We start from the raw sequence: 22,363 nt of genomic DNA on the forward strand, positions 1-22,363 counted from the left end.
TGTTCATTTGTGGTTGGCTGTGGTGGTCTTTGTTTTCATGTGTGAGTGAGGTGGGTGGGTGTTTTGGATCAGGTTAGCCATATTGATTTGTATGCTGTTGGTGGATTCTTGTCATTGTCTTGTTGGGCTGTGTATGTGATAAAGGGGAGCCATACCAGGGTGAAAGCGTCTTCTATTTTTCCCCATGTAAGTTTCAGTTTACAGTGGTAGCTCAGGTTACATACACTTCAGGTTACATACACTTCAGGTTGTAGACTCCGCTAACCCAGAAATAGTACTTCGGGTTAAGAACTTTGCTTCAGAATGAGAACAGAAATTGCGCAGTGGTGGCGCAACGGCAGCAGCAAGAGGCCCCATTAGCTAAAGTGGTTTCAGGTTAAGAACAGTTTCAGGTTAAGAATGGAACTCTGGAACAAATTAAGTACTTAACCCGAGGTACCACTGTACTCTATAGTAGTTATAGATTAGATTATAGATTATGGGTGTAGTGTGGATTTTATCTAGATCCATTTGCATATACAGTGGTACCTCGGGTTACATACACTTCAGGTTACAGACTCAGCTAACCCAGAAATAGTGCTTCAGGTTAAGAACTTTGCTTCAGGATGAGAACAGAAATTGTGCAGCGGCGGAGCAGCAGCAGCAGGAGGCCCCATTAGCTAAAGTGGTTTCAGGTTAAGAATGGACCTCTGGAACAAATTAAGTTATTAACCTGAGGTCCCACTGTATTGGTTAATTTTTCTGGTAGGGCTGTTTCCCAAACTATCCCTTCTAAACGAAAGGAAACTGCTTGTGGTGTCTTTGAGGGAGGTTTCCTGGCCCTTTAAGGTTTCATTCCAGATGGGCACGCCCCCCTTCCCACTGTTGCTATGTACATCTCCTCCACCCTAGTGACAGCACAACCATTCTGCCTCTGAAAGGGCCCTGGCGGCATTCCCTTTCGACCTCGCCATCCCTGAATCTCCCGCTCTCAGCAAGAGAAAACCCCAGCAACACCAATGGCGCCCAAGAAGAAAGGAGGAGGAGGAGGAGGGCGCAAGAAGGAAGAGGCTGCCAAGGAACCAGAGCTGGATGATGATATCGTACCTGAGCACAGCCGGGAGTTTTACTTGATTCAGATCCGAGATCTGGAGGGGCGACTAGCCCGGTGGGTAAAGGGTGTGTGTGTGTGTGTGTGTGTGTGTGTGTGTGTGTGTGTGTGTACACTGTATTCTCTGAGGTGTATAGGGAAGGGCAGCTGGAACAGAGCATAGACACCAACTTCCACAAATCTTTGCTATGCATTTGCTCCTTAGATGGGGCATATGGAAAGCATCCCTTTTCTTGGTAGCCAGAGGTACCATCAGGGTAGGATTTAGGGGCTGAAGTATCAAAGAATCAGAGAGCTGGAAGAGACCCCAAGGGTCATTTAGTCCAACCCCCTGCAATGCTGGAGCCTTTTTGCCCAATGTGGGGCTTGAACCGACGACCCTGAGATTTAAGGGTCTCATGCTCTACCGACTGAGCCAACTCTACCTGGGGCCTCACTGTGCAGAAGGAGCACCCCACCACCACCCCACACACAACTGGAGCAGAGGCTGGATTCCTGCATGCTAAGGTGGTGCCCAATGTGAACCCTACTTGGAGTGCACCCATTGTAATGAATGGGCCATGGCCAACTTAAGCCCATTCATCTCAATGGCTCTGCTCATGGGTGTCAAGTTAGTTGGTTGCAACCTGCTGCACTTGGAATGGGTTCTGGGTTCCTGCCTCTTAACTGATCTTCTTTTGCTTAGGTACCAGAAGAAATGGGACGAGATGCAGGTGAGCGAGGAGATCTTCCGCAATGAATACGAGAAGATGCTCCATGACAACAAGGAGATTGTGTCCTTTCTGAAGAAGACGCTCAACCAGCGGGTCGACGAGATTGCAGAGTTGACGGAGCAGCTCCAGTTACTCCAGCAAGCCAAAGACACAGAGAAGGACGCCTTTGAGGCCCAGCTAGGCCAGCTAAGGCATGAGTTCCAGGAGACCAAGGATCAGCTGACTTCTGAGAATATGAACCTCAGTAAGGCTGCCAGGCCGCTTTTTGGAAAAAGCAAAGGGGAAGGAGGTTTAGGCTCCGCTGCTTAGCTGCACAGGCAGAGTGTGCCTGTGTAGAGCACACTAGAAAGGAATTGCTTTCAGTTGCTTTCCAGGACAGTGCCTGCCGTGGATCTGCAGCACTTTAAACTCTATTTTCAGTTAACTGAAAATAACATCAAGCTTCTGAAGCATGCTGAAGGTAAAATCAGAGCATGTACTTCTGTTGTTCCTAATCTATGTGTACATAATTCCACAATCCAAGCTGCAAATGCCATTGGCTATGTAGTCAGAAAAGCACCACCCGTGTGCAAGAAGATGTGTGTCTCCTATCAAACCCCCACCTAGGTTGGCACTACCAGGAGCCTTGATGAGGCAGTTGCTTCAGCGGCAGAGAGGGGAGGGGCAGCAGGTTTGGATTTGGGGCCCCACCTGCCTCCCTGCCTTGCAGAGACCTCAGAAGTGCTCCAGGGGACGGCGCCAAGGAGAAGGACGTGGCTGCACCTCTCTTTCTTGCCCCTACTGATACCTCCTTTTAGCAACTGGGCACAAGGAAGGAGTTAAATCCCAAACAGGCTGAGAGGGGTGTGAGGATGGGTGGCAGCTGTCCTGGTGAGTCAGGCGGTCAGGCCAGGTGCAAGACCTGGGTGAGGGCACAAAGTTCTCCATGGCACTCCTGAGGTGAGGTCACTTGGGCGGCAAAAGGGTAGGTAGAGGCAGGCAGATAAGGAGGGGTGGGCAAACGAGTGCCACCCTGGCACATGGAGGCTGCCTCAGATGAGCAGCCAAGTTGGTCACTTGGCTGCCTGGCTGGGCTCTGTACTTAGAAAACCAAAGGGAAAGAGACAGAGCCCCCGGTTCAGGGGCAGCCTACCTCTGCATAGCAGGTTACAGGGATGGGCACTGTTTCCTTGTTCATTTCAGGTAACAAAATATATTGAGCTGGCTATGCCCATACCCTAGTATGATGACTGGGGCCTAAGGGGGTTGCCTAAAGTCAGAATTTCTGGTCGCTAGGTGGCAAGCTGGCTGCCCTGGAGGATTTTAGGATCCACAAAGATGAGATCATGTCGAAGTTTGCCGAACTCGAGGCGCAACTGAAGCAGCAAGCAGAAGACCACAAGGATTACATCTATAACCTGGAGAGGAAAGCTGTGATTGATAAAGAGAGGTGTGTGCTGTGGGATGGGGGTGACCAGCCTTCGCCAACCTAGTGCCCCCTAGATGCTTTGAACTACAACTCCCATCAGCTGGCTGGGGCTGACGTAAGTTGTAGTCTGAAACATCTGGGAGACACCATGTGGGTGAAGGCTGGGATTGACCAAGGGCCCCACTGTGTCAGGTGTTCCGTAGGATGGAACACATGCAGACTACAGGCTTTGCAGACCTGTAGATAGATAGATAGATAATACTTTATTCGGCTATAAGCCCACAAGGTAAAACAAATCAATAGATAAAAATCAATAGATAAAATCAATAGCATTTTACAATCTAAAATATCAACTAAAATATTTCAACGCATAATCTCTAGATGTACCGTGTTATGGCCTTGAAGATAAAGATGGTGCATAGAGTTTACTGAATTTTTAATAGTCATGCAGCATTCCATGAAGTCTTTTATATGACAGAACTGAGATCAGGAATCTAGCAACCTGTAAAGTTCTATAAGAGTCAATGTCCTGGAGTAGATAAGGGCAGACCTGTATTGTTCTTGTTCTTTCTTTCTTATTTATTTATTTATTTATTTATTTGCAATGACCTCATGGTTCAGCCAACTGGAGCTAGTAGCAATACAATGGCAGAGTAGTGAGGGGAAGAGCTACAGGCAAAATGGCGGGCCCAGGGGTGGAGACATGCTCTGCTGAGATGGCCTGCCTATCCAAACCCAGACATCCCCACTGGGAAACTACAGATCAGGGGTTCTAATGTAACCAAGATTCAGTATATGGAAAGGGACTAAATATCAAGTGGTGTGAGAGACCTGGAGACCCAGTGCCTGTCAGAGCAGGCATTACCTGGCTTGGTGAAGGCAACCTCTCTTTTTGTTTCTTATTTATTTATTTCACCGGTTGTAAAAAAACAAACAAAAACCCAGGCAAACCTCAAAGTGGTTTACCACAAAAATAAAGCAGTAAAATCAAGAAAAATGTGTAACCCTACTTTCAAACATATGAAAGTTAAATTACCAGAACAGATTAAAATTACCTCTCCTTTCTAAGCATCTGGATAGGGTTGTTGAAACAGGAATGTTTTTAGCAGGCATTGAAAAGAGTACATTGAAGGCGCCTGCTTAATCTCAAGAGGCAGGGAGTTCCAAAGGGTATGTGCTAACACACTAAGCGATTGATTTCTTACAAACGCAGAACAGGTATTATGTGGCACCTGTAGTAGTGCCAGTTTTGCCGACTGAAGTGGTCAAGTGGGCACATGTTGGGGTAAGGCGATCTCTCAGATAAGCTGCTTCCAAGTTGTTAAGGGCTTTATGTACTAATAGTAGCACTTTGAACTTGACCTGGTAGCAAATTGGCAATCAGTGCAGACCTTTGAGCACAGCTGTTGTATGCTGACAAGGCCTCACTCCTGTCAGCAACTGCGCCGCAACATTCTGCACTAACTGCACCTTCCAGATCGAGTGTGAGGGAAGCCACATAGAGCACAGTGCAGTAATCCAGGATTTAAGTAACCGGTGCATATGAACTACGGTGGCAAGTCTTTATCGGTCCAGGAATGGCCATAGCTGTTGAAAGGTTACCCACCCCTATTATAGGACAACAGTGTGATTTTAAAAAATGTGTATTTTCTCATTTCCTGGATTGCAAATTCCTTGAATCCTGTAATGCAGAAAAGCATGAAAACAGGCATCTGGTTTGCCATTGTGAGGATAGGATGTTGGATGAGTTGGGCCTTTGGCCTGATCCAGCACCCTTATGGTGGTACTGAAATTACAAATGAAATGAAATGGCACATGTTGCCTGGGGCAGTAGGATAGATGATCCTTGGATGCTTTCCAGAGGGCTTCCTACTGGACCAAGGTGCCTCAGACACTGGCCAATCCACCTTTGCCACCTCCCAGCTGCAAGGCCAGGAGCTGTGCCTACTGCCAGCTTCTTGCTGGGATAGTGAGCCGGTGTGGTGTAGTGGTTCAGAGCGGTGGACTCGTAATCTGGGAAACCGGGTTCGCTTCTCCGCTCCTCCACAAGCAGCTGCTGGGTGACCTTGGGCCGGTCACACTTCTTTGAAGTCTCTCAGCCCCACTCACCTCACAGAGTGTTTGTTGTGGGGGAGGAAGGGAAAGAATATTGTTAGCCGCTTTGAGACTCCATAGGGTAGTGATAAAGCGGGATATCAAATCCAAACTCTTCTTCTCTTCTTCCTTTCTCTCTCTCTCTCAGGTTAAAGAAGGAGATGATGCACCGTGTAAATGCGGTAGCCGCTGAGTTCCGCAAGGTGGCCCACAGCCAGATGGCAGAGACCACTAAGCGCACCATCCGGGAGAATGTCACCATCAGCTTCCAGCTGACCAAGATAACTGAGCAGAGCCTCCAGCTCCTCCAAGAGAACGAACGGCTCAAGGAAGCCCACTCAGAAGCTCTCAAGCAGCTGGAGCTGCTGGAGGAAAACGAGACAAAGATGGCACAGAACAGCCTCAGCAACCAGAAGGTAAGAATTGTCCTTTGCAAAAGTGCAGGGCTGGGCCACAATTTATGCCTGGGGTGGCCAGCATGTTACCTTCTGAATGCTGCTAGACTCCGACTCCAATAACACAGTGGGTAATTCAGAAGTGCATGAAGTTCCCTTCAAAGTAGTCACAACGACACGACTTCTCAGCTGCATCCACTTCTAAGATTATACAATCCTCTTTAAAAGATACAGTCCACTTCTTCATGGTGGCATTTGGCTAAACTATGGAGCTTGCTTCCACGGGAGGCAGTGATGGTCGCCAACTTGGATGGTTTTAAAAAAGAACTGGACAAATTCGTGGGGGAGGAGAAGGCTATTGAGGGCTTCTAGCCAGGATGGGCACACTGCTTCTACAGTTTGAGGCAGTGATGCTTCTCAATCCCAGTTGCTGGAAAGCTCAGGAGGGGAAAGTTGCTCTTGTGACCAGGTCCTGCGTTCTGGTTTCCCTTTAGGTCACCTGTCTTGGCCACTGTGAGAACAGAATGCTGGAACAGATGGGCCATTGGCCTGATCCTGCAGACTCTTACATTCTTACAACAATAATACAGTGGTACCTCGGGTTAAGTACTTAATTTGTTCAAGAGGTCCGTACTTAACCTGAAACTGTTCTTAACCTGAAGCACCACTTTAGCTAATGGGGCCTCCCGCTGCTGCCGCACCGCCGGAGCACGATTTCTGTTCTCATCCTGAAGCAAAGTTCTTAACCTGAAGCAATATTTATGGGTTAACGGAGTCTGTAACCTGAAGCGTATGTAACCTGAAGCGTATGTAACCCGAGGTACCACTGTAATAAGAGAACCTCCATGCACTGCCTTCCAGCTAGAGCTACTGTATTCTGATCATGTACCTGGACAAATTATTTGGAGTGCTCCAGTAGCTACAGGTGAAACTCGAAAAATTAGAATATCGTGGAAAAGTTCATTTATTTCTGTATTTCAACTTAAAAGGTGAAACTCATATATGAGATTGACTCATGACATGCAAAGCAAGATGTGCTTCTACTTCTCAGAAGTCCAATCTTGCTCTATTTGCAATCCTTGTTTTGCTGATTTCCTTGAATATTCTAATTTTATGATATGGTTAATTTGGGGTTTCATCAGCTGTACGCCATGATCATCACAATGATAACAAATCAAGGCTTGGCATATCTCGCTTTGCATGTCACAAGTCTATCTCATATATTAGTTTCACCTTTCAAGTTGAATTAGTGAAATAAAGGAACTTTTCCACAATATTCTAATTTTTCGAGTTTCACCTGTACTTTTGGAGTGACTGAAGTTGTGCTTTCCCTGAAGTTCCATTGTACGTAACAGAACTTTCACACCATTCTCTTGAAACCAAAGCTCCTTTTGTTTTCAGTGTTGCTAAATGCTTAGCTTTGGAGCATGCCAAACTCCTCCTCCTTTGTGTCCTTCCTGCATACCTTCTCCAGAGTGACCCTGGTGGTCCATCCTCAGTGGCTCCAATCAGCACAAAGGATGAGAATACTTATTTTCAGTGGTTAGAAAGCTCCCCTTTCATGCTTATTGGGCAGCCTTGGACCATGACACTTCTGTACAATTCCCATCAGCCTCAACCACCATGGTCAATGGTCAGGGATGATGGGAACTGTAGTCCAAAACATCTGAAGGACTCTACATTGACTACCCATGAAAATAAAACAGCAGCTGACTCCCATGTTGCATTTTCTGCTCATCAGGATAACAAGAGCCAGTGACATGATCCGGGGCTGATGCTTTTGTGCACTACTTGAGTAAATCCACCCAGCTAATAGGCCCAGGTGTCTAAGCAAAGGGCATAATAAATATATTTAATAAAATAAAATGATGATGATGATGATGATAATGATGATGATAATGATAATGATAATAATAATAATAATAATAATAATAATAATAATAATAATAATAATAATAATAATAATAATTTATTATTTATACCCCGCCCATCTGTCTGGGTTTCCCCAGGCACTCTGGGCGGCTTCCAACAAAACACTAAAATACAATAACCTAATAAACATTAAAAGCTTCCCTAAACAGGGCTGCCTCTAACATCCCAACCTTGTGCTTCCCATGTTACTAGACTCCAACTCCCATCATCCCCAACTTTGCCCATGCTGGCTGGGGATGATGGGAGTTGGAGTACAACATTACCAGAAGGGCATCAGGTTAGTTAATATTAGTTACTATATTATATTCAAATGGTGCTTAGCCTTTCCACACCCAGCTGAAGGCAGAATGCAGGCTGATGATCACCTGTGTATGTGACAGGTATGCTCACATGTGCATGTTTGGTACACAGATGATCTGGATGCTCACCAACAAGTGCAAGGAGCTGCAGGCGCAGGTGGAAGAGTACATGGAGATGAAGAAGGTCATGGCCCAAACAAAGGAGACCAATGAGGTGCTGGAGCAGCAGAACGTGGCACTAAAGTTAGTACAGGCACCTCTCTTTCTTTCTCCCTCTCTCTCTCTCAAGAGTCAGAGTCAGTTTTTTCACTGAACTAACTGCCCAGGCTTCTTTCCTGGTTAGGTGCTGCTGGTTGTTGACTAACTGTCTTGTTCTATTCCTGGCCTGACCTTCTCCTGCCCCACTCAGAGAGGAGCTGACTCTGCAGAGGCAGGAGATGCAACGGAAAAGCAGTGAAGAGGAAAGCCAATCAAAGGCCCTTGAAGAGGAGCATCAGCTGCGGCTGAATGCTGAAAGAATCCTCAGGCACACTGCCCAGGGCCTCAAGGAAGTGCTGCTGGTGAGTGTCTGGGAATATTGGGACACTGCTGGGAGGGTTTGGAGACCTTTTGCCACATTAAGAAAATCCAAGTTGATTGGCCTTATGAGCTTTGGCTGATTTTTATGGGTCAATATTGCATCTATTTGCATTTGAGTTGTCTGTCTCGGGAGACAATGGAGGAGTGCGCCTTTGGGGGTGAAGTCAAACCATCAGAGAGTTACAGCATCTGCTGTGGCTGTGGAGACTGATATGGGAGAGACATGTTTTGTTGCAGCTGGGGCAAAGGAAGGTGTCCAGTTGTGCTGCTGCAGGTGCACCCAGGCATTTTTTTAAATATAATTTTGATTAATTTTCCAATATAAGATTATACAAACAAAACCTCCAATTTATCACCAACATCCTCTTTTTGGACTTCCATCAACATGTCTGGTAATTCTCCGTTTTACTCACTTCCACATTTCTCAGTTTAATATTGCACTACCTTAATATCTTATTTTACCTTATTTTTTTAAACAATATTTCTATTATACATTCTCACAGAGCATCCTGAAAACTTACAAACATTATCTGATCATCACATATACTTTTCATATAATCTGTAAATTTATTCCAGTCTTCAGTGAATTTCTGGTCTCGTCGGTTCCGGATCCTCCCTGTTAATTTATCAAGTTCTGCGTAGTCCATTAATTTCATTCTCCATTCTTCCATCGTAGGCAATTCTTCTTCTTTCCATTTTTGAGCCAACAAAATTCTTGCTGCTGTTACTGCGTACAAAAACAATTTCCATTCTTTTTTTTATTAATTTCATTTCCTATTATTCCTAATAGAAATGCTTCTGTTTTTTTAACGAATGTATATTTCAACATTTTTAAAAACTCATTATATATCATTTCCCAAAAGCATTTACTTTTTTACACTCCCACCACATATGGTAAAATGTTCCTTCTTTTTCTTTACACTTCCAACATTTATTACTTACTTTATACATTTTAGCTAATTTCACTGGTGTTACATACCATCTATATATCATTTTCATCACATTTTCAGGTGCACCCAGGCATTTATTCTCTCTGCGCTCCTCCCAGCAGTCATTCCTTCTCTGGTTACTGCTAAGGATGCACGACCTGTCTGTCTGCAGGCACTGTGGTCGTTTTGCAAGTGATTCCCACACGGTGGTGGTGATGTTTCCAGCCTTCATGTCACATTTGCAGAAATCTTTGTAACATGGAGTTGGTTTGCAACAGGTCTGGTGCCTGAAACCATCTTTCCATAGAGAAGATCCTGCCATCTTCCATTCTGCGAACAGGATCAAGCTAGTAAAAGCCAAACTGTTGCTAATCTCCTTCTTTGTAGATCCTGCATTGAGCAAGGGGTTGGCTACAATTCTATAAGCTAACCTAAACTGTCTGCTTCCTGTATGCATTTGGGCTGGGTAAACTGGGATCACAAACTTGCCCACTTCAAACTTTGCATTTTATTTGAAGTGTGGGGAACAAATATGGTGGAAATCTAGGGGGGTTTTGCAGCCACATTCTTCCTCTTCACTCCCACAGGAACGCCCATCTGATGAGGATGAGGATGGCCACTTTGATGTGATGTTCCACTTAAGGCGCAATGATGTGCTGCAAGCCACCTTGAATCTCCTGAACAGAAGCATCGCACGCATCGAGGCCAATCAGCTTCTCCGCACTCTCTATGTAGAGAGCAAGGTGTTCAAACCTACCACCACGGAGGGCAGCAGGTAAGCGGAAAAGGGGATGAGATCCATGAGGGTTGGGAGGGGTGCCACCGCCTGTTAAAGGTAAAGGTACCCCTGGGGTTGTGGCGCTCATCTCGCTTTACTGGCCGAGGGAGCCGGCATGCAGCTTCCAGGTCTTGTGGCCAGCATGACTAAGCCGCTTCTGGCGAACCAGAGCAGCGCATGGAAACACCGTTTACCTTCCTGCCGGAGTGGTACCTATTTATCTACTTGCACTTGGACGTGCTTTCGAACTGCTAGGTTGGCAGGAGCAGGGACTGAGCAACGGGAGCTCACTCCGTCGCAAGGATTCGAACCGCCGACCTTCTGATTGAAGAGCCAGTGTGGTATAGTGGTTAAGAGCGGTAGTCTCCTAATCTAGGGAACTGGGTTTGCGTCTCCGCTCCTCCACATGCAGCTGCTGGGTGACCTTGGGCCAGTCACACTTCTCTGAAGTCTCTCAGCCCCACTCACCTCACAGAGTGGTTGTTGGGGGGGGGGGAGGGGAAAGGAGAATGTTAGCCGCTTTGAGACTCCTTAAAGGGAGTGAAAGGCGGGATATCAAATCCAAACTCTTCTTCTTCTTCTTGATCGGCAAGCCCAAGAGGCTCAGTGGTTTAACCCACAGGGCCACCTGCGTCCCACCACCGCCTGTTACGTTCTTGTAAAAGGACAAGCAGGCAGAGCTACTTAGTGAAAGGAAGCAATGCAATATAGATACCGGCCTCATAGGAATGGAAGAGGAAACTTGATTCAAATAGCACAGAAAGACAAAACTGCAGAATCCACACTTTCTTCCCCCACCATTAAATTTTTAATTTGTATACATAACAAGGGGGTTGGACTATATGAGCCTTGAGGATGCCTTCGAACTCTGTGATTCTAATATCCAAGGAAATAGTCTTACCAAAGACAATAATTCCAGTCTACCCAGTCTACAGCAATCATAGGTCATATGCAAATTCCCAATATAAGCTTAACATTATAGGCACCAATTCTATAGGGCTGAGATGTATTCAGCCCCTGCAAAGTTTGTTGGGATGAGCCCCTTCAATCTGCAGGGGCCAGGGTCCTGCAGTAACAGCCCTTGTTGAGCCTCGTGGCAGCGGTGGGAGGCCTCAACAAACGTCATGACGCCCATGATGGGAAACCCCCAATGTTGGGTAAAACTCTGTGCCTCTGCTTAGCGTGGAAGTTATCAGTCTACCTAATCGTATCCACAGGCATTCCTGAAAGAGGATGAAAAGGTCTCTCCCCTTTATTAGCGCATGCAAAAAAAGGGGGAGAGCCACAGGTTGCCAAAATTCTATATGCAGTGCCTTGATCTGAAATGGCCACTTCCCAAACATTACAAGCCTGGCTGCTGTTAATAAAATGCAGATTGGCTCCTTATGCATATTAATGTCTAATGAGGAGTGCAAGGGCCTGCTCCAAAGATGTACATGTGATTCAAATGTCTCATCCCAGAACTCTCATACTACTGTGTGGAAAAAGGAAGTCATGTATGGAAAAAGGAAGTCACATCCCCACACTCCTTCCAGCACATGGGTTTTATTTTTACAAGCCTAGATGGGCTCCAGTGCTGCCTCAGTACAACCTTGAAAGTTGCACTTTCTGAAACAGTGCATGAACCGAAACGCAGCCACTCTTCAAAATCCATGCTTCTTTCAATTCTGCAGTGTAGTTCTCCAGCCAAAAATACATGTTCTAGAGAGAAAAGCGTGTGTAGAAACAGCATATACACCAGCAGAAAGCACATGCACAAAATGAACCCCAGGCCTTGGCTGGGGAGGGCGGGGTATAAATAAAAATTATTATTATTATTATTAGACAGCAGCATTCTGGGAAAACGTGTGGGTTAGGCAGAATTGCATGTAGAAATGTTGAGTGTTAGGAGAAATTGGCTGGGAAATGCTGCTGAATTTCCACAGGAATGTTTTGTAAAATAAATAAGCAAATTCGCAAACTGGTATGGAACTGTAGATATCTGTTTCTCAGCCTCTCTGCTATCAAGCCTTCCCGCATCATGTCGCACATGAATGTTGCCAAGATCCCAGGGACCCATGTTGTCCACAGTATGCCATCTCTGAGCAGCATCTCCCATGTCCGTGCGGATACTGTCCGGCCGTACGCTAGTGCCACAGAGGTGAGTGGGGAATCAGGACTTATTGGCCCCCAGGTGGGAAGCGATAACCAAAACCTAGGCAACAGCATGGCTTCCAGGAAGCACCTTGCAGAAATGAAGGCTGGAGCAATAATGCCTGACATACATGGAATTTGCTGCCACCGGTCTCTCAGCCAGGGTAGTTGCAAGGATAAAATTGACAGAGAGAAGAGTGTATGCCAGCTTGAACTCTTAGGAGAAAAGGTGGGATTTAATTTAATAGTAAACAAACTGTCATGGCTGCCCCCAAAGATTCCTGGGAACCTCCATGTGTTATGGTTCTCTTCCCTAACAAATCTTGGCACCCTTAACAACTAGTTTCCAGGATGCTTTGGGGAGAAGCCACGGCTGTTGAAGTGGTATAATACTGCTTTAAAAATGCATGGTATGGATGTGACCTAACAAGCCTTTCCCTTCTGTTGGGGTGACAGAGCCATATGGGCTGCACATAGCCTAGTGTTTATTTTATTTTTATTCATTTTTACTTTTCTATCCCACCTTTTATACCCTTTCCAAGGAACTTAAGGGGGCTTGTAGTTTTTATCCTCATTTATCCTCACAACAACCCAATGAAGTAGGGTAGGCTGGCCCAGATTCCCACCATATATATATATATATATATATATATATATATATATATATATATTTCCAAACCACCCTTGAATTTTCTACACTGTTACGGCTAAAATCTGGGTGCGGGGTTACTCTGCCACCCAGCTCATCGGACTAAGTCCGTGGGTCCCTGCGGAAGAAAATGAGCTCAGCCGGACGCAGGAGCAAACTGCAGAAGATCCAAGTTTATTGCGCAACAGGTTCAAGGCGAGATTGAACCCAGAGAAAGGGGTGACATGAACTTTTGAAATTTCCCTCCATATCCCAGAATACAGTGCATGAAACGTCACGAATACATTATGGGAAGGTTGGGTTTCACAAGTTACATCATGAATATACTTTACACGTCATGAATACATTATGAAAAGGTGGGATTACATTAATTAGCATTTTCGGATGAGGGAGGGGGGATATGCGGAGCGGGAAATATACATAGATACACATTTATTGAGTACCGGTGGTGGCAAGACAATGGGTCAGAGATATGCATCGTCTGCCACCTAATATTGCCTAGAGGGAAGGTTTGGCAAATTAAGAAGTTCCTGCGTACGTGACCTGCCGCTTCGGGGATTATGGAAGTAGGGATAGCATCATGGAGTCCACGGGGAACTGAGTTGAATGACACTGAGAGCGAAGAAATCGGAGTTACGGTTGATTTTATATCAATTTCTAAAGATTTCAATGATTTCAAACCCATTCTGTACTATAGGGCAAAAGCAGAAACAGAATGGATACATTGTAACAGGAGGTCCCTGGTTTCGGATCCATTGTTCTCGCCGTGGGGGGGGCCGCCAGCAGCTTGTCAGGGGTGAAATGAGGCGTGCAGGAGCTCCCTGAGCTAGCTTCTGCAGGACGAATGCATGGCTGTGATTGGCTAAAGCGGGGCCATAGGAATAAGCGGGGCCTCGGATGTTCCTAGAAGGAAGGGGAAAGGAGCCCCCCCCCTTCCGTTCCGTATCAGTCCCCCATTCGGAGATAGATTTGCATTAAAGTTCTGTAAGAACTTGCAAATCTTTTCTCCGCACCCTAAATCTCGGTGAATGGGATGTGTGGCTTTATGCAAACCTGAAAGGGACTTGCAAGCCATGCCTCTTACGGTCATTTGCAAGTATAGCAGTGCAGGTAGCTGCATATAGGGTATTATATAAAGAACACCTCTTGTATTTTGTTGCTAAATTACTTGTGGCATTCTCCATAGTGTTTTATGCTTTACACCTAGCAGGAAGGTCCACTAATGACTGAAAAATGCAGTTGGTGTTTTGTCCTTCGCCATTTTTGTGTATTTCTCAGGTGTCAAGCTAGCTCTTCTGTGGTCTCACACTGACATAGTGCTACAGCAACACATCCTGTCTGTTGAATCCCCTCGGGGCTTTCATTTAACCATGTTGCCTGGCATTCACCATAGCTGGCACAGGTTGGACATCTCGTGAGGGAGATGCCTTGGCCTTGGCCTTCCTATGGGATTCTATCATAGGCTGTGGTTTTGCACGCATGGGGGTTGCTCACTTGCACTTAAAGGACCAAAAGGCTAATTGCAGCCTGGATACACTTGCCCAATTCAAACTGAGTCCAATTTGAATTTATCTTGCCCCATGGTTCTCAACTCTTCAAACCAATCTGTTAAAAGAAAACCATTCTTAACAAGGGCAGTTGTCCAAATAAGTCAATTTAACTCTATAAGGGATCATTCCTGCTAAACCAAAGCATATGCACCTTCATGTACCTGGTGTTTTATGGATCCAGAAGCTTGTCCTTGGCAAAACGAGGTTTAACACATTTTTAAATGGATAGGGAAAGTTGGCGGTGGAACAATTAAATGTGGTTACAAGTTGATCTAAACATTGGACTACACAATAGTGTGAGCTATTAGAAAGTATAAAATGCATGAGAATTCTCCATTGGTGTGTAAGCAATAAGACATTAAACATAAAAACAATTACACACAAAAATTGCCCCCCTTTGTGGAAATCACACTGTCAGACACATTTCAACATTCTTACATAATAACACATAATACAAAACAAACTAATTAAATATCAGTTACATATCTTGACACAATTGTGATCTTTTATGCATGTATCTTTTGAATCCTGGAGCACAGTCTTAAGGTTCAAAAGTGAGAAAATGTCCTTGCAATTCAACTCCTCCCCTTAGCCATGAGGGGTTGTTGCTGCTTTTCATCATTGCATCTGTAGAAGTGATATCCTGTAAGGGGCAGGGTTTGGGGGCTTAAAGACAGTTAGAAAAGGGAGGGGGCAAAAGGCGAAAAGGATGTGATGTCCTTCGGTTTCTGTTGGAAGTTGCAAATAATAAAATCTTAGCGAATTAAGCGTTTCATTCATTCCAATATTATTATCACATTTTCCTATAACTACTGTTATTATCTGCTAAGTTTGTTTGCTTTTCTTCACTTAGTTTTTGTTGTTGTTGTTCTTTTCATATTATAAAATAAAAAATTACTCCACATGTATAGAAAGAGAACTGTAAAAAATACAAAGGTTAAAAAATAAAAAGGAAGCAAAAAAATTAGATTACCAGTTAGATGAAAATGGACTTGACACAAAGACATCAGATTCAGAAAATAACTATTATTAAATAGTACAAAGATATTATCAAAACCACACATATTACTACTGGACTGAAAAAAAAAGGGAAAACAATGGGGAAAACTTAAAATTCACCATGTGCTATCCAATAAAAGAACTTCATGAGACTGACTTTCAACATGTGATGAACATGTCCCCAAAGTAAAACACAAACACACAAAATGAGCTATGAGGAACCAAAAATAAATAAATGCTAAGACACACAATTAATAATGAATGGCAATTTAAAGTTGTGTAAGTACCTTGCACTAGCCAAAATGACAGAATTAATAAGAGATGCTCAGGCCGAAGGTAAACAAGTACCATTCCACAAACAATGTTTGGTTGTGCTTCGATTAACTTCATAGACATCATGGAGAAACGTATTAAATAAATGAAAACAGATTATTTGTAACTTGAAAAAAGTGTCAAAGCCAGAAAGAGATGGAAGTCACTAATATAGCAGGGATTCAGACGTGTTTCACAGAACAGAAAGAAAGTTGCTGTGGGAGGAAAAAGGGACAAACACTTTGTTATCGGGGTTCACATATCCTGTTAAAAGGGAAAATTATTTCATGTGAGAAGCCTGTCAGGAAATGCTGTTCCTAAAATTCCCATTGAGGGGGGGAATGCTTTGATATTTACCTGTGAAAAGAATTTGGCATGTTAAGATTTGGAACCTGGAAAACTCTTGACTTTTGATGGGCTAGTTTTTTTTTTTGTTTTTTTTTAAGCCTTTTGTCTTAAGTAGCCCCTGGAGCAAAGACAGATTAAGGGTGATTTCCTTCAATGGTTCCGACTTTTCTTTTACATTTGGAAGAAACCTCCTCTCCCTCCTTACAGTTCCCCCCCCCGTCCTCTCTCTCTCTCTCTCTTCTTTAGCTGATCTAGCCTCTGTGCATGTGCAGAGTTCATGTCTCAGCAAACCTTTTGTACTATTGAAAATGTTGCATCCTTTGGCTAAATTAACATTTGAATAAGGGAAGGGAAGGGTATGGAGTAGATTTTGAGAACAGGGTTTGATTTTAAACAAAAGAGAAACTCAGCAATTTAAGTATTCACCAAAGCTAGCGATTTCAGCCCAAGCAAACGAAACTGCTTCCTTTATGTACAGGAAAGGGCTAATATCCCTCTGGCCATTCGCGGAACAATCAACCGCTCTCTTATTTATGAGTAAAAATGGCCAGAGAGTTAGAATTCAAACACTGTAATCACTTAAATGCCTGATATCACCAGTTCTGCTTCAAACATCATGGCTTTCACCTGTCATCACACCTTTTAAAAAAACAAAGAGCCAACCTGGGCTGAATTTCAACTCATCAGCCACAAATTGGGAAAGTTGAAAGGGACCTGGGGTCATCTAGTCCAACCCTAAAATACAGGGTTCGTAGCAAGATTTGTACTACCAGAAACACACACATACCTATAGAAATTATCTTTAAAGGAAGATTGAACTTAACATTTTTCCTAAGATAGGGAGAGGATCTTTTATAAAGCAAAGTTAATTCAATTGATATAACCACTCACAGATAATTACAACAGCCATAGATTTGACATTTTTGTTGAACTTGCAGAGCAATAGTAAGCCTAATCTATGCCCCCCCCCTTGCAGTTTCCTTTAAAGGAAGCTTACTCAGGAGTAAATTTACCTGGCACAGAATAAGAAGGAGAAGGGGAAAAAAACCCTGAAAGAGACAGAATGAAACAAGGGGGGGCATTTTCTAAGAAAAGAGGCCAGGAAGTCTTATAGAGACAGATATCAGGAGCCTTACAATAACTCTTCTGTCCAACCAAATCAAAGTTAAACCTGGACTCAGATATTTTTCTTAGAAGGAACACCATACTTTCATAGGCATATGCTTAATGAAATACATACACTGCATTTTAGCTTGAGAGCAGTTGGCTCAACTAGGCTTTTGCAGCAGAAACATTAGGTTATCAGCACCTTCCAAAATAAGACTGTAGACTCACAATCTCAAAAGTTGGGGCAAAGCAAGAGGTGGGGTAAACATTTGCACACTTCATTCTCATTTTCTCTTATTTAGGACTGCTAAGATCCAGCATGGCTTCCTTAGATTTAAATTTTGAAGCAAGCTTGCAGTTTAAACTATGCACACTTAAGAAAGGCAGTCTGCCAGAGACAGAAGGAACAGACAACACACATAACGGACAACATGTAAACATACATATTCTCATATATGTATTAACAGACAACACACATAACAGACAACATGTAAACATATATATTCTCATCCTTTAGTTGGTTATTGCAAGGAGTTGGGCCACTACCTTTGGCTTCATTAAGTGAAATTAGTAGGAAGGTCCCACATGGTTTTATGAGCCTCCTTGCCTCTTCAAACACACCACCAGGTAATCAGACTGGTAGGGCTCACAACGCTTGGTTGACTGGGTACCCCTTTATAGATGCATGCATTGCTGTTGTTGCTCTTTTGCTTTTTTCTTTTTTTTGGGGGGGGGTCTGGGATAGAGAAGGGGAAAAAGAGGGGTTGATTAGGATTGGTATGTCTAGGGGTTTGGTATGCTTAGGACAGGGACGTATAGTAAAGAGGAGAAGGGGCTTCTAGTTGCCTGGCAACTTCCTTAGTGGGTTTTAGAGAGCTCTAGCTATCCGGTTCCTTGCGTTCCCTTTCCTATTTCCTTATTTCCTTATTTCCTTATTTCCTATAACCTGGGGTCTCTTTCCACTCTGCCGGTCCTGCCCAATTCCTCATGGGCTATCCCTCCTGGCAACCTCCTACCTATCGTCACATCTCAGGAAAAGGGGCCCTACTGGACGCCCGCGCCATGCGGTGCCAGATCGGGTGGTCCCTGGATAGAATTTCGAACTGAAAATCCCCCTTGCTTTTGGAAGCGGGCTCACGCACGGTTACGTGGCACCGACCAGTGCGGCTGGGATTGGGATAGAAAGCAAGACCACTTCCCGCCCCCTTGCCGGGCGCTAGAGAAGTTCGGAAAGAGAGCTCCAACCCCTTGCTTTCAACTGGGATGCCCGTTGCGGAAAGTCGGCTGTCTTTCCAAGCCGGGTCTCACCGTCTTACTTTCGGACTCCCAATTGGTGCGGCTGGCTGGAGATTTTAAGGAAAAGAGATAGAGCTCAGAACCCCCCTTTCGGGTTGAGCAGCGGTCCACGGTCTCTCTCACTAACCGGACCAAGAGAAAGGCAAGAAGGAGCGATAGAGAGGAGGGCAGAGAATTCAGTTGCCAGGAGATTCCACCCCCTTCCCACCAGTGCACTGGATTTTCCTTTTTCCTTATACTCACGCGTCTTCTATGATGATCCCGGGATCGATGAATAATAAGCCGGCTGGATCCCTCTTTTGCTCCCCGGCTGAACTCCTAGGGCTTTCGATTACCGCCCGGAAGATGGCTGGGGGTCCAAAAGGATCTTCCCAGGCAAAATGGCCCGGAGCCGGCTGAAGATTTCGGGGCCCCCAGTCAGCAGCTCGGGAGAACCACAAGCCCCACGTTGGGCAGCCAACTGTTACGGCTAAAATCTGGGTGCGGGGTTACTCTGCCACCCAGCTCATCGGACTAAGTCCGTGGGTCCCTGCGGAAGAAAATGAGCTCAGCCGGACGCAGGAGCAAACTGCAGAAGATCCAAGTTTATTGCGCAACAGGTTCAAGGCGAGATTGAACCCAGAGAAAGGGGTGACATGAACTTTTGAAATTTCCCTCCATATCCCAGAATACAGTGCATGAAACGTCACGAATACATTATGGGAAGGTTGGGTTTCACAAGTTACATCATGAATATACTTTACACGTCATGAATACATTATGAAAAGGTGGGATTACATTAATTAGCATTTTCGGATGAGGGAGGGGGGATATGCGGAGCGGGAAATATACATAGATACACATTTATTGAGTACCGGTGGTGGCAAGACAATGGGTCAGAGATATGCATCGTCTGCCACCTAATATTGCCTAGAGGGAAGGTTTGGCAAATTAAGAAGTTCCTGCGTACGTGACCTGCCGCTTCGGGGATTATGGAAGTAGGGATAGCATCATGGAGTCCACGGGGAACTGAGTTGAATGACACTGAGAGCGAAGAAATCGGAGTTACGGTTGATTTTATATCAATTTCTAAAGATTTCAATGATTTCAAACCCATTCTGTACTATAGGGCAAAAGCAGAAACAGAATGGATACATTGTAACAGGAGGTCCCTGGTTTCGGATCCATTGTTCTCGCCGTGGGGGGGGCCGCCAGCAGCTTGTCAGGGGTGAAATGAGGCGTGCAGGAGCTCCCTGAGCTAGCTTCTGCAGGACGAATGCATGGCTGTGATTGGCTAAAGCGGGGCCATAGGAATAAGCGGGGCCTCGGATGTTCCTAGAAGGAAGGGGAAAGGAGCCCCCCCCCCTTCCGTTCCGTATCAACACCAAGAACAATATATAAATGAGCCTGATAAATAAAGGTGTCCCGGTGCTATTCTGTCAAATCGTTTTGTGGAGAACTACCCTTCTCCTCTGCCTCAGGCACTGAAATGTATTGGGCTGGTCCTGTTTTTTATGAGTACATTTATCCGTGTTTTCATCTGTGAAATTGTGAGGGGTGTGGATTTAACATCCCTAGCCTGAACACCTGCCCTTTCCCCCACAGCCTTTAATAGCAGCATGGAGAACGGAGCTGAAAGAGGAAGAGACCAAACCACAAGAGAAAGCTGTCTGTAAGAAACTGGCTGCACAGCAACCAACTGAGGAATAGTGAATGGAGAAGAAGCAACCCTTTATCCAGTATTCTCATTTTGCACCAGCACCTATCCCTCCAAGAGATAATGATACTCAGGGTGGAATTCTGAGGACTTTTATCCCAATAGGTCAGTGCAGAACTGTCTGAGGAAAGTTACAGAACCACTGAGCTGCTTTGAGTCAGAAATGGAAAGCAAACAAAGGAGGAGGCACAAGCGGCCCTCCAACCCAACCACGTTCCAAGGCTGGGTGGATTTCCTAGGGCAAGGCCACCACACTGCTCCCGCATGACAACAGGTCTTTGCGAAGTGGGATCCAGCTAGGATAGGAGGCCTCCGGCCTTTCTGGTAGCTGACATATGCTCCCACCTTCTTCTTCCTTTCTGAATTAAAGTGGAAGACACACTTCAACCCTTATACTCAAGGTTTACTCTTTAGAGGTGTGAGGATATTTCTGTATATAAAGCATTTAAAAACAAACAACAACCCACCTGCCACTCCTCAGTCATAAAGGCTACCCCCAAAGAAAAAGGGGGGAAGCTGTTTTGCACACACCCTCCTGTTTTGTGCATTATCGGGGAGCCTCGTCTATGGGTGAGTGCACTGGAAGCTCACAAAAAGCTTTTAAAATTATTTCATTCACATGGTACCCTGCAAGATGCCCACACTCTCTCATGCTACACAGATTAGGAATTACTAGGCTTGGAGATCTGGGACAAGTAATCACTGCAGCTTGTCATGAGGAGTAGGAGAAGGGGGGACGTTTCTCCCCACCAACGCACTTCCTCCCAATTAAGGTCTTTGTTGCAACAAAAGTGCATTGCAGTGGTACCTCGGGTTACAGATGCTTCAGGATACAGACTCCGCTAACCCAGAAATAGTACCTTGGGTTAAGAACTTTGCTTCAGGATGAGAACAGAAATTGCATGGCAGCGGCACAGGAAGCTCCATTAGCTAAAGTGGTACCTCGGGTTAAGAACAGTTTCAGGTTAAGAACGAACCTCCAGAACAAATTAAGTTCTTAACCCGAGGTACCACTGTAATGGTGGAATTATACTAGACTGTTCACACATCATTCCACCTTGTTAGTTGTCCTGCAAAGCCTATGAGATGTTTTTGCATTATTGCAGTCCAGAGGGCCCCCTTTGCACTGCAGCATAACAAAAGCAGGACAAAAACACCAACTTTGGAACATTTGTGGTATAAGAGGTTGCAGTTTTTCAGCAGGAAGCTACATGATGTGCACTGACTGGAAGCAAAACTGTATGTCCACCCTGAAACATTTGCAGGTGTAAACAGCCTTGAAAATGGGCTTATGTATATAACCACCCTCATAGTGTCATGGGCACAAATAATCAGGAACACACAAGAAAAAAATACAACATCTGTAGTGGCCCTGTGGCCCAGTTCTCATCCAAGGAGCTCAAGGCTGAATACCAGGACCGAGTTTACACACCCCATCTTATCCTCCCAGGAACCCAGGGAGATGTCTCCGGTGGCACCCAGTGGACAGGGAAAATGGGAGTTGGGTGACCAGCAATATCTGGAGCGCTTTGGACCCAGTTTGGGCCCGAGTCGTCAATTCCTATTCCTCACCCTAACCCGTTTTATTGCCTGTGCTTGACTTACCCAGAAAAGACATGGGAAGACATTGCCTATGACTCGACCCACAGCCTAGACAAGAAAGAAGCATTGCCACAGGTTCAAGGGCACATTCCAGCCAGGCAAAAACACAAAAGGAAGCTGCAAAGCAAGGGTGGTGAAGCGAGAGTGGTCTGAAGAGGTTCAAGGGACAGATAAAGAGGCCCAAGAGGCTTTTGGGACTGAGGATTCCCATCCCTGTCCTAGGGGGAGCCCTAAGCCAGCTGTATTACTCAAAAGAAGGGTTAATAGCTGGGCTTTTCTGAGTGGGAACTTGCTCCGAGGCAGCTGAAAGGAACAGGCGAGAGCAAGCGAACTTTGGACCTCCGCCCCATCACTCAAGAGTGGTACGCAGTCCACTCCAGTGATAAAACTGGTAAATCCCACCCTGACTCAATGTTCCAAGGGGTAGGGGGAATAAAAGAAGAAATTATGCAAA

At 45.1% G+C, this 22,363-nt stretch overlaps 1 protein-coding gene across 2 annotated transcripts; it reads left to right on the forward strand.

The window, feature by feature from the left end:
• The first annotated feature begins 862 nt into the window (after window positions 1-862).
• Window positions 863-20,694, forward strand: CFAP157 (cilia and flagella associated protein 157). 2 transcript variants are annotated; one of them, XM_081179764.1, is made up of 9 exons: window positions 871-1,147; window positions 1,776-2,047; window positions 3,079-3,232; window positions 5,454-5,721; window positions 8,044-8,174; window positions 8,341-8,491; window positions 10,027-10,214; window positions 12,210-12,357; window positions 20,196-20,694. In XM_081179764.1, the coding sequence occupies exons 1-9, from the start codon at window positions 999-1,001 to the stop codon at window positions 20,298-20,300; spliced, it is 1,566 nt and encodes a 521-aa protein (XP_081035890.1). In that variant the 5' UTR covers window positions 871-998; the 3' UTR covers window positions 20,301-20,694. The 2 variants fall into 2 exon arrangements, with proteins under 2 accessions (XP_081035889.1, XP_081035890.1); XM_081179763.1 differs by lacking the exon at window positions 20,196-20,694 and having other exon boundaries at window positions 863-1,147; window positions 12,210-12,988.
• Window positions 20,695-22,363: the final 1,669 nt, after the last annotated feature.

The sequence above is a fragment of the Podarcis bocagei genome, assembly GCF_964188305.1.
Source record: "Podarcis bocagei genome assembly, chromosome: Z".
Classification (NCBI taxonomy): Eukaryota; Metazoa; Chordata; class Lepidosauria; order Squamata; family Lacertidae; genus Podarcis; species Podarcis bocagei.